We start from the raw sequence: 16,977 nt of genomic DNA, 5'->3' as shown, positions 1-16,977 counted from the left end.
CACCAGAAGGCCTTTGTACTGTACGGTTTGTTTTGAGTTGAGTTGTTGGATAAGGTAGCTTACACTAAGCGAATCTAAACGGCCGGGTTTTAATATTTTTTACGTTTTATTTAAGCAAGACCTCTCGAAAAGCGTATTCGTCATGGAAATGCACGCTTTGGTGAGTATTTGATTCAGAAATATGCGTTTGTGTTTATCTGATAGAAGGCTTGCTAGCATTAAAGCAGCGGTTAGCTTAGCTTGCTAAGATGCATTGAATCGCTTTATTTTAGTTCTTATTACTTTTTCTCATACAGCGCAATGCGAACAACCCTATTTTTATCGGTGGCAAAGGCGGTCCTGTAAACGGTGCAGCGAGGAGGGCCGTCTTTGGCGAACTTTCCAACTTTCCCAACAAGCCAGTTCAGACCAAGGTGAGCGTCTTTTATATACCACCGTCCAACACGTACATTTGAGCAACGACACGCATTCCTCTTTGTTTTCTTTTCAGAAGGTTCAGTCTGTTAAACCGACTGTTCAGCCAGCTGTTGTGCAACCTAAACGTGCCCAGGTACAGCATGACGTTCCTCAGCCTGCCCCAGCATTACCCCCTGCTCAAGCTGACGTGAGCATGAAGGAAGAGGAACTGTGTCAAGCCTTTTCCAACACGCTCTTCCCAGTCGAAGACATCGATGAGGGGGATGCTGACATGCCGCAGCTGTGTCCTGAATATGTAAAGGACATCTATGTGTATCTGCAAAGCCTTGAGGTAACGTTACTTGCAGGCTGTCTATTTGCAAATGTTGTGGTTCACCTTCTGTGCCTTCTACAGCTTCTGTGCTCTTGTTGCAGGGTCAGCAGTCGGTTCGTCCCCGTTATATGCGTGGTTATGATATCAATGGACGAATGCGTGCTCTCCTGGTTGACTGGCTGATCCAGGTGCACTCGAGGTTTCAGCTTCTGCAGGAAACCTTGTATATGACTGTAGCCATTCTTGATCGTTTTCTTCAGGTGAGGGTTACTTTATATAATGTATCCATCTCTCCTTTCTCGCATTACCTGGGTTCCTATGCTATATTACTGGATACTTTCTGGGTGATTACAACGTGGATTTTAACCATTTTAGTTATATATTCTGAAAGCTACAGAACTGAAAGAATGGACCCACCCCATGTTAACTCCTTTTCTTTTTCAGGTTCAGCCTGTGACCCGTAAGAAGCTCCAGCTAGTGGGGGTTACTGCAATGCTGATTGCTTGTAAATATGAGGAAATGTATGTGCCGTTGGTTGGGGACTTTGCCTACATTGCTGATGATGCCTTCACGAAAGCCCAGATCAGAGAGATGGAGATGCTGATTCTCAGCGAGCTGAACTTTGAGCTTGGACGTCCTCTGCCCCTGCACTTTTTGCGACGGGCCTCAAAGGCTGGCAATGTAAGTACAGGTTTTATGATCACTTGTTTAGCTGGTGTCTTTTATTTTTAGAAAGCTTCAAATGTTAAGTCTTTTTTTTTTTTTTTTTTTTTTTTTTTTTTAAACCACTTTCTAGGCTGATGCTGAGAAGCATACACTAGCAAAATATTTCCTTGAATTGACACTACTTGACTACGACATGGTCCACTATAACCCTTCTGAGACTGCTGCTGCTGCTCTGTGCCTCTCTCAACTTGTGCTTGATGGCCACAAATGGGTACTTTTTATTTTTAAAAAATTTCCTTCTGCCATACACCCCTGCTCCCTCTTTGACTTATTTGTATTTGTTTTTCCCCTGCTGCAGTCTCCAACCCAACAACACTACTCCACCTATGATGAGGCCCACCTGAAGCCCATCATGCAGCATATTGCCAAAAATGTGGTTTCAGTCAATGATGGGCTCTCAAAGCATGTGGTGAGTTCTTCTGCCTCTTTACAGATTTACTTTTTCAAAGCAACTTGCAAAAACGAACGAGCATGGGTTTGGTCGTACTGAATGCTAGGCTGACATTGTCAATCTCTTACAGACTGTGAAAAAGAAATACTCTAGCAGTAGGCTCATGAAGATCAGCCTCCTTCCCCAGTTGAAGTCATCACTTGTGAAGGATCTGGCTGCTCCTCTGCTGTCCAGCTCCTGAGGATAGTTTTTTTTTACTTGTGGGAATGACGCTAACACTTGCACTTTATTTTGTGTCAGCCATTTTGAGAGATGGTCTGCTGCTTTTTAAACCAATGTACATACTTTTGGACTGTCTGTATAAATAAATTTTTCTTTTCCTTTTTTAAACCTTACATTTTAAGCCTAGGGTTTTACTGTTTATTATGAACTTGCTGGAGCTGTATTTGCTTTTACCTCTTAGTGGGCAAATTGAGCTGAAATCATTAAAATCCAAAGATTTAATGCCACTTTCTGCCTTGTGTGTTAATGCTGACATGAGTTAGGATTGTTAGGGTAAAGGTTAATCTTAAAGTTGACCATTTTGCCTCAACACAACTGATTCTACAGGCAGAAATATTACACATGTGCTTCTTGGGTAACCTCAAACATTACTTCCTGAAATTGAGTTTAAGGCCTCATTTGTGACTATTACTTCACAGTTTGTGCATTTTAAGGTAATGTGTTGCTCTAACACTTGGATTATGTCATTACATTAATGTTAGTACAAAAGTTCAGCTCCTTTGTTAGTAAATGTTTGGCTGCAGCTTTCTTACACAAATATGTGGTTTATGTAGCATTAGTAATTGCAACCTATTGTCTTTGGTCAAGTTGGCATTTATTAAACCAATAATTACACATTTCATAGCTAAATGTATCTAAAATTGTATCTCGAGACGTAAAATGGCAACGATAGTCAACTTTGTGATACTCATGAAACATTTCCAATTCTTTACTGCCATTTCATTAGTTATGTATATTTTGTATCCCCAATTTATTTTTGTTAAATATAACATCCTTTTAAAGGATTTTTCTGTCACTGTAAAGTTAGGATATCCTACAAGTGCTGAAAATTAAGATGCTTATTTTGATGGGTGATCCCCAAATAAAGTTCCAGATGGAAGTAACATGTCTAATGATTTGTCAGAACCAATTCACTTTGAATGTATTTAATGTAAAAAGATTTACCAATGCAAAATTGAGACTTTGTTGTATTATACAGGCAACCGCATCAGTAGGATATTATACAATCAACCACCAATATCCATCACTTTATTCTTAAAAAAAAAAAAAAAAATGGAAGGTGATCTTGGGAACATCTAAGAATTTATCTTGAGAAAGTTGACTTGCATAGTATGGAGAGAAAAAAAATACTTTGGAAGTCAATATAGGGCCCATTTGGTTACTGATGTTCTTCAAAATATATTGTGTATGTGTGTTCAGCAGAAGAAATAAATTCATACAAGTTTGAAACAACTTGAAGGTGAGTAAACAATTTTCATTTTGGGGCAAAGTATCCCTTTAAGATGATTTTGGTAGATTCATCTCTTCACTAATTAGCACCTTGGCAAATGTTGGTGTGCATGACTTGACCAGTTCATTTGTATGATATTGTACTCATAAAGTGCTTTGCATCTACAGTAACGTGGTGAGTGTAGGTTTTCAAAATAATGCATGGAAATACCACTGCAGTTAAAAAGTAAACTGTTGGAATCTTTTGCACAATGATACATTCAGCATTGTTATGCGATTATGAACTTAAAATCAAAAGCCTAGTACAATCCATGGTTTTCAAGAGCTATAGTGCAGTTTATACATTTGGGGTTCTCACACTACAATATGAAAGGCAATAACATGGTAAAACGTTCCTTAGCAGCAAAACATTTCCCACTAAAAACCATTGATTTGGACATGATTCCAAGAGATTAGAAAAAAAAATTACAAACAGCAGGTGTCTCTAAAGCAAGCACCTTCATTTACATATAAAATCTATCCTTTTTAAAAGCAAAATAAAAAAGCCTGTTCCCACATAAAATGGCTACTTCATCTCTAAGTGAGTTAAGATCACCTTAAATATCAATGACAGATGAACAAACCACATCAGAAATAAACTGTAGAATGCTGTTATATAAATACAATAAATAAGTTTGATCAGTGCTCACAGGGACAGCTCAGTATTCAGTGCCCTGGAGAGAAACTTTCATGTCCGGTCGGCGTCCCCCGCATGGCCTCAAGAGTCCGTGGCAACACAATGCAAAGCTTATGAGGAGCTCAGCCACAGCCATAGCACACCTCCTCGCTCCTTCCTTCATTATCTCCATTTCTCCTCCTTTCCTTGTCCTTGTCCTTGGTCTAACAAGTCTGCTGATGTTCAAGTCTGGTCGCTTCATTTACAGCAGAAGAGGTTAGATCTTAGTCACATAGTTGTTTGGGAAAAGGCCTTGTTTACCTCTCAGTCTCCCTGTCCACCATCCAGAGGCATCTAGACAAACAAATAATGCATAAATATCAAAATGACTGCGTTCTGCCCAAAAAACAAAAACAAAAAAACAAGACCCACAATGTAACTCTAAAAAAGATTCAGATACATGTAAAATGCCAGCAATATTCATTTAAACTTTACAAACAGGGACTGGATTCACATTAAGAGTATAAAAATGTTATAATAACATAAGATTAAGAAAATAATATTTGTAACTGCCATTTTCTAGCTTTAATTATATATAAAAAAACATAAATAAACATATTTATATTACACAAAATAAGCATTTTGTACGCTCTCACCTTCTTTAATGATGTCAATGATGTCATCTGCATTGAAACTGAGCTCATCGGTGTCTTGGGCGTCGTATGCATATAGGGCTTTACATTGAGGCACCTGGGGCTTCGGCTTAGGGGCCGGTTTGGGCCGACCACCTCCTGGAGCAGGCCTGTTTGTGGACTGCCTGTGGGCCCTTGGAGAAAAGCATAGAGGACATGAACTCAGGTAATTGCACTTGACGTTTCTAGCATTGCAGCAACCATGGAAACATGCTTCTACAAGTGAAGGTAAGTGTGAAGTCAACTAGGGTCTTGAAGCACCATTTAGCTGCTGTGAGAGGGTTAGTTGTCTGATTTTGTGTTGTTAGTTCATGTGTTCCCAACTAGGTGGCGACAGAGTCCCATTTATCCATAGTGGCACTGTCAGTCTGAACTAGTCTACATTTCCAAAATAGACTTCATTCAGTTGATCCTCCACCTCTCAGAATATTATTTTTTTCAGCTGTTGCAACAAAGGGCCATTTGTTAGGCCTTCAGCCTTCATGATGTGTCTGAGTTGACCATCATCATGACTACAACAGAGAAAATGTTAGAAAATGCCCAATCCAAAATCCTTAACCTTGCTGAAGTTAAAGAGAAAAAAAAACTCTCTCATATAACTAGCTATTAGTATGCACAATGTAATCTCCATTTGGCAACACACTATTGTTCAAATGTTTGGGTTTTATTTGAACAAAATTAATGCTTTTATTTAGCAAGAATGCATTTAATTAATGAAAAGTTACAGTAAAGTCTCTTACATTGTTACAAAAAAATGCTGTTCTTTTCTCAGGGTTTCCACTAAGAAATGTCACTGTTTTCAGCTTTGATAGATCATGTGACACTGAGGACTGGAGTAATGGCTGCTTCAGCAATGCCATTACATTTTAAAACATATTAAAGCAGAAAAGTGTAGTAATATTTCACAATATTACTATTTGCTTTTTTGTCTTTTTTTGTCTTTTTTGATCAAATAAATGCAGCCTTGGTGAACACAAGTGACTTCTAATCGAAGTCTTACCAACTCCAAACTTTTGAACAGTATTGTAAATGAAACTTTAATCTATAAAATGTGATACTTTATTGTAAGGAACTGGAATTCCAAAACAAGACCGAGAGAGGATGCAAGGATGGATTTGAAGTTGGGCATCTCTGGTGTTGATCTATCACTATTAAAATGAACCACAACCACTGCCACCTAACAGAAACTACACACATGCTCAGACTCACATTCCTCCATTGCCAGATGGTTGATGATTTCTGCTACGGTAAAGAGATACATGCATGTTACATTCAAACACAGCTCGCTATTTTGTTTGCATGGATAATGTCTGGTAGATGAGCTTCAGCTATGTATCTAGCAATAAAACAAATGTTAACCAGCTTCAATAATGAGATTGTTGTTAGCTATATCCTTTGAAATGTGTGCTGTGTCCTCTCACCCTGCAGCCCCTTGGTCTGGTACTTTGAGGAAATCCATGTTGGGTTGCTGGGGTGCCTGTCTGCTGCCTCTCTCCTTGAGCTGACTGACATTAGTAGGCAGGAACGGACGGCCATTGTTTCCTGATGTCGGCCCCCGATTGCTGTGATGTTGCGAGTTCCTCTGATTGGCAATATGATTTGCATTCTTCAGCCCTCCATTTTGGTGAGCAACAGCTGGGAAACACACATGCTTACTGATTAAAACAAATGGAAGATTATGATAGTTCATAATAGTACTTGTTGAATGGGATAATGTACCTGGAGGGCCAGGTGCGACTCGCGTCGGGGTGTGGTGATGCGACCTGGACGTGTTGGGGCGGCTCTGAGTGAAGCCCTTCTTAGTAGGACCTGAATAAGGGTTGAATTTGGGTCTATAAGATCTTGCATGGATAAGAAATAACCTTCAATTAAACAATATTACATTATAAAAACACAGCACGAGTCATCACTCACGTGAGTTTTTGGACAAACCCGGTCCAATGCTGACCTGCAGCATTTTGTTTGAGGGTCGCAGCACAGCTACGTCCCCCTGACCTTGGATGAACTGCACCTGTCTGGATCCTCCAGCATTCCAGGGTCCCCATCCATCTTTCTTCAGTTTCATTTCCAGCCTACAGGTCCAATCACAATCATTTGTTAACATACAGTGGCCGCAAAAGCTTGAATATCATTGCATGCATTAAAACTAAAAAATGAAAATATAAAATATAAAGGAAGTGAAACAAAATATTAAATAATTGCACAAAAGTAAATTTGTTAGGTTTAAAAAAAAAGTTACACTACCATTCAGTAAGATATTTTGAAATATATTTTTTTAATTTTTGTTCAGCAAGGATCAATTAAATTGATCAAATGTGACAAAAAGTGTCAAAAAAGACAAAAGTGGATTTATCATTTAAAAAAATAATTGTTTTAAATTAAATGCTGTTATTTTTGTATTCATAGTAATGGCTGATAAATAAAATCAGCTTTGACATCACAGGAATAAATTACATTTTAAAATGTATATTTTAACTGTATACTTAGATCAAATAATTTGTTGAGTGTAAGAGACTTCTTCCAGAACCATAAAAACATATCTTACTGACCCCAAACTTTTGAACAGTAGTGTATATATTAATAAAAATGTATCAAATAAATTAAATTAAATTATAAAAACAACAGACATTTTAATTAATAATTTGTATTCATTAAAAAGTCATGCCTTTGTTTCGCCATGCCAAACATATTTCAACCTACGTGGTGCTAAATTTGAGAGGTAGTTTTTTTTGCGTTCTCTCTTCGTATCTGCGTGCCAGTAAACTGATGAACTCAGTCTTGAATACACACTCCAGCAGGCTGTCATATTCCTCCTCGTGCAGGATCATGAAGTCATCCTGCATTGGGCTGAGAGACAGGAGAGACAGATGTCTTTTCAAGACCTGAAATATCCACATTTGTTTGATTGTTTAACATGAGCACAGCCTTTCAGTTCAGGTAACACGTGTTAGGGCACTTTTCGGGGTTTCCAAAGACACACAGGTTGTCGGGTCAAAAAACGCAAGTGATACCGGGGCTGTTGTAGTTTCCGTGTCTGGGACACATGCAGAGGTACCCTGCTTCACCCAATAAACTTAAGTCTTTTCTAATGAGTTTTTTACAAGGTATACTCTCCCTTCCCAGCAACACCTGGTTCACATTATTGACAACCCCCCACTCCCAAAACAAAAGTATGCAAGGTTGTGGGGTGCTGGTACTACTTCTTTGGTCCTTATTTGTAAGATCTTTAGGTTTCTTTGACAAAGGTCTGGATGTTTGATCATTTCCAAGGAACTATAAATGTTTTTTAAAAGACTAAAGCTTTGTATATCACAGACCCTCTCGATTCAACATGTGTTAAGTAACACAGGGCAGACGAAGGCTCTAACATCTAGACTGGACCTTTGATGTTTCTACGCCTATAATTCTGCAGATGGTTATTATCCAAGGCATTATGGGACTGCATACAGGGCTCAAAAATACAGGCTCTGTTTTACACATGGGAGGGAAGCTGCAGCTCTTTTGGCTCCTTCACTGTATACATTTTTTTAGAAAATAAGTTACCTGGTTGCCTTAAAGTTTTGAGTTCATTGAAATTAAAATTTTGAGTTAATACAATGAGCATTTTTTGAGATTCGACAACCTTTATTAAAATATTATTAAAAGATTTTGTAAGCATATTGGGTAATTGTGTGTGTTTTATTTCTGATGATGCAGTGGAACATGCTAAAGTGCTATTTTCATGATTTATCAATTTTTTTATGTGGTTCAGATACAATAATATTTTGAGTTTCTATTTATTAAACAAATTTCCTTCATTGTAACAACTCAAATTTTTAATTTCAATAAACTCAAAATTTTAAGGCAACCAGGTTACTTACTTTTTAAGTTAAACCAACAAACAAAACAAAAAATGTTTTTTTAAAGTTTCTCTTCAACTGATTAAAAATGCGCTACGGTTTGTTGTAGCTTGCCATTACATGAATTGAACTAGTGTTAATTTTGTCAGACGAGACAAGACAAAATGGACAACAACTTCACTATACAGGTAAACAGATCCGTAATGAACATTTTGAGATGTTTTGGTAGTAAAAACTATTTGTGCAATAATTATGGTCCATTAATGAGCACTTCAAATATTTGTCTTTTTCTTTTCTAAAATATTTATTATTTATATTACTATAATTGTAGTGATTAAGTTTAAAATAGAGAATTCCAATGCAAAGAGGCAAATTTAGAGTAATTTTGTGGCTGAAAATATAATAATTCATTTGTAATCCCATGGTTTACCCATTTTGTGGCTGTATGGCTCTTTAATAAATAAATATGCATCTAGACTAGATTTCCTTAAATGTGAAATTTAAGTATATATACTTATCTAATGAAATATACTTATATAAGCACACACAAGTGAATTTTAATGAATGCAAATAAATATAATTTAAAGAAAAGTTTAAAAGAGTGCTTAAAAAGGCAAACTTATTTTCCCTTATAATGTACAGTAGGCTATAAATATATATGAATTGATACTGATTGAAATCGATAAATTTAACAAAGTTGCATTTTGCATTCAACAAAAAGCATTCATCAAGTGTGTTTTGTCTGGTAATTATGACATTTAACCAATATTTTAGATGTTTGAAACACTATTTGACTGAAATGGTATTAGAAATAATCTCAGAAATAATTGATGTAAAAAAAGACTAAATTGTTTTAACTAAAACTTGACTAAGAAATATTGAGTTTTCTTTTGACAAAAACTAGACTAAAATGACGAGACTTTTAGTCCACTAAAACTTGACTAACTAAAAAAGATAATTATGTAAATGACTAAATATGACTAAAACTAACAAGGGCATTTAGCACAAGACTAACACTAAATTAAAAATAGGTGACAAATTAACTTAATTCTAACCGACTGACTTATTGTTTGGCGTACCTGAATGAAACAGCCAAAATCTTCTCTACGTCAATTTTGCGTTTTAGGACCTCTTTCACAAGCCCTTTCTCTGGCCCCTGCTTCACCTTTTCTCTTCCAATCAGGTAGACAGATTTAGGGGTAAGGATCAGGTCTCTCTTGATGCTCTGAACAGATAAAAACACCCATACATACATATAAATGCTACATGTCATGTGCTAATAATAGTCACTCGGGCACATCTGTGCGCTAATTTTGGTATGCTTACCTTAAACCGCCTGTCGAATTTGTTGACTTTGTCTGCGAAATCAATCTTCTCCCTCTTGCCCACGAACTGCCGGAGCTCAGGCCGGTCATCCATACCCAGGTAATCACCCACAAAGTTCCTGTTCAAGCTGTGTCTTCTTCTCTCCTTCCTGTTCAGCAGCAGATCAGAGGCTGGAAGAAGATAGAATACATCATCAGTGTTATTCTCAAAGAGCTTTATTTTTTGCGCCATGTCCCGCCACGGACAGAGGATGAGACATCAGTGAAGAGCATGTTTGAGATTAAATAAGAGAGATGTGATGTGTAAAGATCCATACGTGTACTGAATCATTTGCAAACAAGCTTGCGTGATGAAATATCTTATGTGCACCGATGCAGCATTTACTTGATTAAAATACAGTAAAAACAGTAATATTGTGAAATAATGACTATTTCGTACTTTGTACTGTAAAATGACATTTATTCCTGTGATGGAAAGCTACATTTTGAGCATCATTACTCCAGTCTTCAGAGTCACAAGATCCTTCAGAAATGATTCTAATGTGCTGATTTAGTGCTCAAGAAATGTTTTTTAAAATAAAGAAAAATAAAAAAGTATTATTATTACCGATGTTGAAAACAGTTGTGCAGCTTAATATTTTGCAGAAACCTTGAAACATCTTATATCCGGATAATTTGCTGAATTTAAAATTCGAAAGAACAACATTTATTTGAAATAGAAATCTTTTGTAATATTATAAAAGAGTTTTCTGCCACTTTTGAGCAGTTTAATGCATCCTTACTGAATAAAAGTATTGATTTCTTTTAAAAACTCGAACAATAGCTTGTTAATAGCTAAACTACTAGTAAGAGTATAAAAAGTGTTTTAGTAGAATTTTATAGTAGGTGGCCTTAACTACTATGTACTAACAATTTAATTAATCATTTGATACAATGCACTTATTTTGTACATACATGCTTTTGCATTGTACATACGTTTTAAAATGAGTTGCATGTAATTATTACATTCATAATTACACTGTTGACACTTCCCTTACAACTAACACTACCCTTAAACTTACCCATACCACCACACCTGTCCCTAACTTTACCTGTATCCAACCTCAATATCAGCAAAGGTGTTTTGCAATACAATATGAACACAATATTGTACTTATTTTTTGATGTAAGTGCATAGTATTTAATGACACCTAATATAAACTGAGGCTGAATCTTTATACTAAAACTCGGCTAAAAGAGCCTATCGCTGAAGAAACACCTAAACATGAACACTCAGACAGGGTGTGAGGTTTGTTTGTCTTTGTGTGTGTATTATTACTTTTAAACATAATAACAATAATTCAGCAGAAAGCAGCAGTTGAGGTCAGACTCCAAAGATACACAAGGGAAAACCCTAAGTGACATATTAAACCATGTAAAACAACATTGATTTCCCTTTTCTAATAACGTCTTTGTATGCAGGTGCTTGTATATGTGATGTCTAGCACTTCAACTTTTAGACAAATAGTTTGAATGAGGTTAAACTCACCCTCCTCTCTCATTTGAACGTATTTCTTGCGTGCACAATATTTCCTCCAGGCCGTCTGAATGGTTCTGGCATAACCGTCGAATTTGCGATCTCTCGTCTCTTCCAGCAGGAAAAGCTGTAAATAGAATTTTTATGGAGGTTGTTTACATCAATCAAATCAAAAATACTTACAAACTCACAATTTATCCGACTGAATCAGTGTACATTTTTTTTTGCTAAATCCATGCCACTACTGACTTTACATCTAATAGTGCAAATAACAATAGTGAATAGACTGCATCTATTACAGTAATGGTCACTCGTCTTTGGAGCTATTTAAACAGTGCTGGAAAGACATGGCCCATTATGACACATAGTGGGTTCATTCTGTCCTGTCTGTCAAGCAGCAACTTCTCTCTTTCTATTTCATATTTCTCTTTTTCAGTAAGCAGCTGTGCCAAAGTGTCCTGTGGTCATCCCGTAATGCTCTGAGCACAGTGCAGCTCCACTGTGCTTCCTGTAGCTCAGAACACACTGTCAGAGTTCTGCTGTACTGTAGACTAAACATCAGATCCTAACATTATCAAAGAGGCCTGGCGCTCTCTCTCTCTCTCTCTCTCTCTCTCTCTCTCTCTCTCACACACACACACACACACACACACACACACACACACACAAAACAAACAGCTGGCACAGGACGCGATATAAGCAAACACACAATGGAATCCCTTTGTCTTCTGTGCCACACACTAACAAACAAACAGACACAAACCTCCCATTGATAATTATTTTCATGTTATTGCCAATAATTGATAAATGGCAGAATATTGTGTTTTGTTCAAATAAAAATTAAAATAAATGCATAAATATATTGTGCATTCTTACTTGCAATGAAATACTTACAATAGCTTGTCCTGCACATCCATTCTGTTCAAAAGATCTTAAGATATTTAGTTGTTGTTGCTTTTTATTATTAAGCCAAGATTACATTAAGCAGCACAGTTGTTTTTAAATTTGATTTTAATAATGTTTAAATATATATATTTTAGAAACCATTCTAATATGCCAATTAGAATCATGAGACACTCTACAGACTGTAGACTGAAGAATGAAAAAGTTGAGGGGGAAAAAAAATTCTAAAATTAAACAAATTCAGCAATACAGGAATGAATTGTTTTTATAAATAAAAATGTAAATATATGAAAATAAATAACTTTTAATGCAGTACACATTTCACAATATGTTTTCCACAATGTTCAAAAATATTTCAAAAGTCTTACCAACCCGAACATTTAAATGATAATGTATATTTCACAATTTAAATAAATGTTTTTTTTTTTTTGTAGTATTGAGAATGAGATTATTTTTGCATTAGAGGCAAGGTGTTAAAATGTACTTAAATTGCATTTTTTTTTTCAAAACATGATAGTGCAGAAAATAGTCTTTGTTCTAATTATTTGTAAAATATGACTTTTCTTAACAGTTTTTGTGAAATTAATCAGACTATAGGATGCATCACGCAACACTGCAGACTCATCTTCATCAGCTCTCAGTGGGATCAAAGAGTTCATTTTGGCAGAGCGACTACTACTACACACACACACTCTCACTAAAGACATTTCTGTAGTCATGAACTAATTACTCAGTATCAGCACCTTATCTCAGAAGGAGTTTTGTTTTAAGAGGCAGTGCAGTTAAAATCTAGGCCCTCCTATATTTAATATTACACACAGACAGCCACACACACACACACACACACACACACACACACACAGAAAAGGCCACGTTTTAACACCTATATGCCAAAGTAACACATCTCTGGATAATCTGGTGCATTCATGCCGAGCCACAGAGCCTTATACTGTGTCTCTATGTATACGTGTGTACATCTAAATGTCAACAGTGAGATCACAGCACACCCACAAGCAGTGCTTTCATAAGCAAGCCAAAAAAAAGCTGTGGAAAAAGCAAAGCTGTCTTGGACATAACAGAAGCAGCTTTACCACAGCACTGCAGTTGTGTATCAGATCCAGAGTAATGTTGACCTAATGGTGCTGACGTGGGACCGGCCCAGTGTCCCTCCTCCTTCCTTACTGACTGCCCACTATTCATCAACCCACTCTGAGCTGAGCTGTTGTCTGCCAGACAAAGGCTGACTCTTGCACTTCACCTCTCTCCTGCCATTACAGCACAACTCAAATGTTAACTCTTGATCAAAGCAAAAGACAATGTTCAACATGCTGCTGATAGAAAGGCTTGTGTCAAGTATCGCTGGTGCGTCTTGTCACTAATATGATGTTTCATCTTTAAACAGTGAACATTTTCTGTAGAGTACACATTGTAGAGCAGTCCAAAAGTATATGTACACTTAAGCAACATTAAAAAATGTATTAGCGTCATTGCAATAATAATAAAATATATATAAAAAAGTGGCATTTACACTGTTTAAAAAGTTGGGGTCAATAACATGGAGAGAGGACATGACATTGGTGTCAATGAAGGCCTTTCTGAGCCATCAGATTTCAACAAAAATTTCTTCATTTGTGTTCCGAAGATGAAAATGATCGTCTTACCGGTGTGTCGAATGACATTAGGGTAAGTATTTATTGACAGAATTTTCATTTTTGGGTGAACTAAACCTTTAAGATGAACTAAAATGAACAATACTTCTATAGCACTTATTAATCTTAGCTCATGTTAATTTAAAAAAAGTTATTCAAATGAAAAGTTGTATTTGTTAACATTTGTTAATATGCCGTGAACTAACATGAACAATGAAAAGTTGTATTTTTTATAACAAACATTAACCAAGATAATAAATACTGAAACAAATGTATTGCTCATTGTTAGTTAATTAATACATTAACTACTGTTAACAAAGGAGATCTTATTGTAAAGTGTTACCAGTGTTCCGTTCATTTCATTCATTTGTATGAATGAAATGAATGTGGGAGAGCCAGACAAATTTGCATGTGTTTTTCCCACCATCAAAATTCTGTCATGTGAAGTTTTGTAATATAAAAAAAAAGGTGTGTGACTGACAAAGGATCTTAACATTTTAAATGTATTATAATTTGTTAGGATAACTTTTTATTGATTAAAAACAGACACTCCCCTGGGGCATGACATTTTTTTTCCGCTGGTCCAAATGTGTCAGGTCTTACCGATTCAGGGGCTTTGATGAAGATTTTGGAATGTCCTAGCTGATACTGGTCTTGGTCCATGTTTACGGAGCGCAGTAGATGCAGCACACCCTGCTTCTCATCCCCCCGCCATGTTGGCCACGACTCCTTTGTCAGAATAGCATACCTGAAACACAGAGCGAAAAGTTGAGGAAGGATTTCATCCATTGGAGAATCAAATCATATTTTATTAAACTACATATTTTAAATTCATAACAGAACAAAATGCTCAGTAGAGTCTTCTGAAGTGGAGCCCTATGTAAATGGATATATAAGACATTCATATAAATATGTATAAATAAGAGATTTAATATTAACACACCAAAAGATGATTCAGGGTTTTACTTTTTGTAAAGTTAATAATTCAATGAAGCATGGGAAGTAACTGGTGTTACTTCACATGAGGGACCAAAATGTCTCAACACACAAGTACTACACTACCAACTCAAAGATCTCTCTTCCTTCTCCTTGTGAAAATATAGTCAAAAAGAAATTGAAAAGGAAAAAATTGTAATGCCAGATATGACCAGATATTATTTTGAAATCCATCTTTACCTGTTCAAGAACTTGCGGAAGACTCTTCTGTAAGCATAGCCAGCACGCCTTACTCTTATATTCTCTTTCAGACCCAGGTATTCCACCTGGTGCTTCACTCTATAGAGAGAGAGAGAGAGAGAAGGGGGGTTCAAAAAAACCCTTCACAGGAATTCTTCTCAATCTGTTAAAATTTCATAGACAAATAAGGCATTTCTGGTGGTTTCCCCATCAGCCTTTCTTAAGTAAATGCAAATCTCATTGATACACATCTTGAGAATTAAGTGTGTGTGCTAATTATACTGCCTAACATGAACAATGCTCACAAGCCCTCATAACAGGAAGACCATTAGAGCCTGAACAATACAACATGCCGGATAAGAACATTTCATTCCAAAAAAACTAACTAACTAAAAAAACTATGGTCAAAGGGAAAAAAGCCATAAAAAGTACACAAAAAGATGAAAGAACATCAGAACAAAGAATAACCATGCTGAGAAATAAAATCTGAATCCATTTATCATTTTGAGAGAGAGAGAGAGAGAGAGAGAGAGAGAGAGAGAGAGAGAGAGAGAGAGAGAGAGAGAGAGAGAGAGAGAGAGAGAGAGAGAGAGAGAGAGAGAGAGAGAGAGAGAGAAATGAATACCTTTATTCAGCAAGGATTCATTAAGTAGATCAAAAGCGACAGTAAAACCATTTACAATGTTACAAAATCATTTTTAAATGAATGATGTTGAACTGTTTTCAACACTGACAATAAGAAATATCAGCATATTAGAATGATTTCTGAAGCATCATGTGACACTGAAGGTGAGTGATATTCAAGTGCTATTCTTCAAGTGCTATTGGAATTATCATAAATAAATACTACTTTTCTAGTTAAAATAATGGACATGAACATCCCTTAAAGTCAAAATTTGAATGCGATTCAGTGGGAAGTAGGCTACAACATTCTCATAGCATATGAAGGCAGCATAATAATGGCCGCTCAAAATTCAACCTTGCCATCATAGGAACAAATTACAAAAATATATTAAAATAGAAAAGTTATTTTATATTGTAATAATATTTTACAAGTATTATAGTGCAAATATTAATATTTACAAATATTACAGTTTTTTTCTTGGTGCATCAAGACAAAGACATTAAAAAAATCTGACCAACTGTACATTTTTGAATGGTAGTGTAAAAAAAAAAAACCTGGATTTCAAAAATTGTATTTAAGAAAGTTTCTCTGTGATTTTCTGCAGAACCTCATTAAAGGCAGAAGCTACTTATTCAGGATGTTTTCTCTCAAAGTATTGTTTTTTTCCACTAACGTTATAGATAATGTGCACTTTAACGGAAAATATAATAATTTAATAAGAAATCTCCATTATAACCATTATAATATCATTTTCCTATATAATTGTAACACAGCACTGACAACAATTTATGAATGTGGATTGAACTTGACCATAATCGCTCACCTGCTCTCCTCCCAGTCTTTGGGCTTTTTGGTCTCATTGGGTTTGATACAGCGGATGTAGTGAGGTGTACACTTCATCAGGGTGCTCACCAGATCATTGGCTTGTTTCTGCCATTAGAAAGAAACAGTGAGGATGTAAAAAAGCTAAAGTAGCATACAAAAAAACACAATTAAAAAAAAACAGAAAGTATTTAAGGTCTAATAGAGAACCTGCAAAGAGCCTGCAGATGAGACACAACTCACCTTGATTTTACTCCCTGCAGTAGTGGGTCTGCCTTTTTTCTCAGCATTGAGGTTTTCTGGGAACAGGGCACTGATGAAAGGTCTAAACAAGAGAATCAAACCAATCAGGTATGATTTGAAAGAAGAACACAGCATAAAGAAATACAATCTCTAGCAGGAATGTTTTTAATCGC

At 36.1% G+C, this 16,977-nt stretch overlaps 2 protein-coding genes across 5 annotated transcripts in view; one reads left to right on the top strand and one right to left on the bottom strand.

Annotated features, from left to right (window-relative positions):
* ccnb2 (cyclin B2) lies at positions 1-2,356 on the top strand. 2 transcript variants are annotated; one of them, XM_067441769.1, is made up of 8 exons: positions 1-160; positions 297-413; positions 494-748; positions 832-990; positions 1,175-1,411; positions 1,527-1,667; positions 1,755-1,865; positions 1,978-2,356. In XM_067441769.1, the coding sequence occupies exons 1-8, from the start codon at positions 143-145 to the stop codon at positions 2,086-2,088; spliced, it is 1,149 nt and encodes a 382-aa protein (XP_067297870.1). In that variant the 5' UTR covers positions 1-142; the 3' UTR covers positions 2,089-2,356. The 2 variants fall into 2 exon arrangements, with proteins under 2 accessions (XP_067297870.1, XP_067297862.1); XM_067441761.1 differs by having other exon boundaries at positions 491-748.
* Positions 2,357-3,039: 683 nt separating this feature from the next.
* myo1ea (myosin IEa) overlaps positions 3,040-16,977 on the bottom strand; it is a 55,692-nt gene continuing 41,754 nt past the window's right edge. Inside the window, exons 16-29 of one of the 3 annotated variants that reach the window (XM_067441731.1) lie at positions 16,805-16,886; positions 16,563-16,669; positions 15,115-15,213; positions 14,542-14,686; positions 11,399-11,513; positions 9,872-10,041; positions 9,625-9,770; positions 7,407-7,553; positions 6,621-6,778; positions 6,426-6,515; positions 6,128-6,341; positions 5,916-5,948; positions 4,671-4,840; positions 3,040-4,368 (exon numbers count right to left, since the gene is read on the bottom strand). In XM_067441731.1, coding sequence (XP_067297832.1) covers positions 4,292-4,368; positions 4,671-4,840; positions 5,916-5,948; positions 6,128-6,341; positions 6,426-6,515; positions 6,621-6,778; positions 7,407-7,553; positions 9,625-9,770; positions 9,872-10,041; positions 11,399-11,513; positions 14,542-14,686; positions 15,115-15,213; positions 16,563-16,669; positions 16,805-16,886 — 1,753 coding nt within the window. In that variant the 3' untranslated portion in view covers positions 3,040-4,291. The remainder of the gene's footprint in view (positions 4,369-4,670; positions 4,841-5,915; positions 5,949-6,127; positions 6,342-6,425; positions 6,516-6,620; positions 6,779-7,406; positions 7,554-9,624; positions 9,771-9,871; positions 10,042-11,398; positions 11,514-14,541; positions 14,687-15,114; positions 15,214-16,562; positions 16,670-16,804; positions 16,887-16,977) is intronic. The other 2 variants (XM_067441740.1, XM_067441749.1) reach the window with 2 other exon arrangements.

This window comes from Pseudorasbora parva, chromosome 1 (assembly GCF_024679245.1).
Source record: "Pseudorasbora parva isolate DD20220531a chromosome 1, ASM2467924v1, whole genome shotgun sequence".
NCBI classification, from domain to species: domain Eukaryota; kingdom Metazoa; phylum Chordata; class Actinopteri; order Cypriniformes; family Gobionidae; genus Pseudorasbora; species Pseudorasbora parva.
This window is presented reverse-complemented; position numbering and strand designations above follow the sequence as displayed.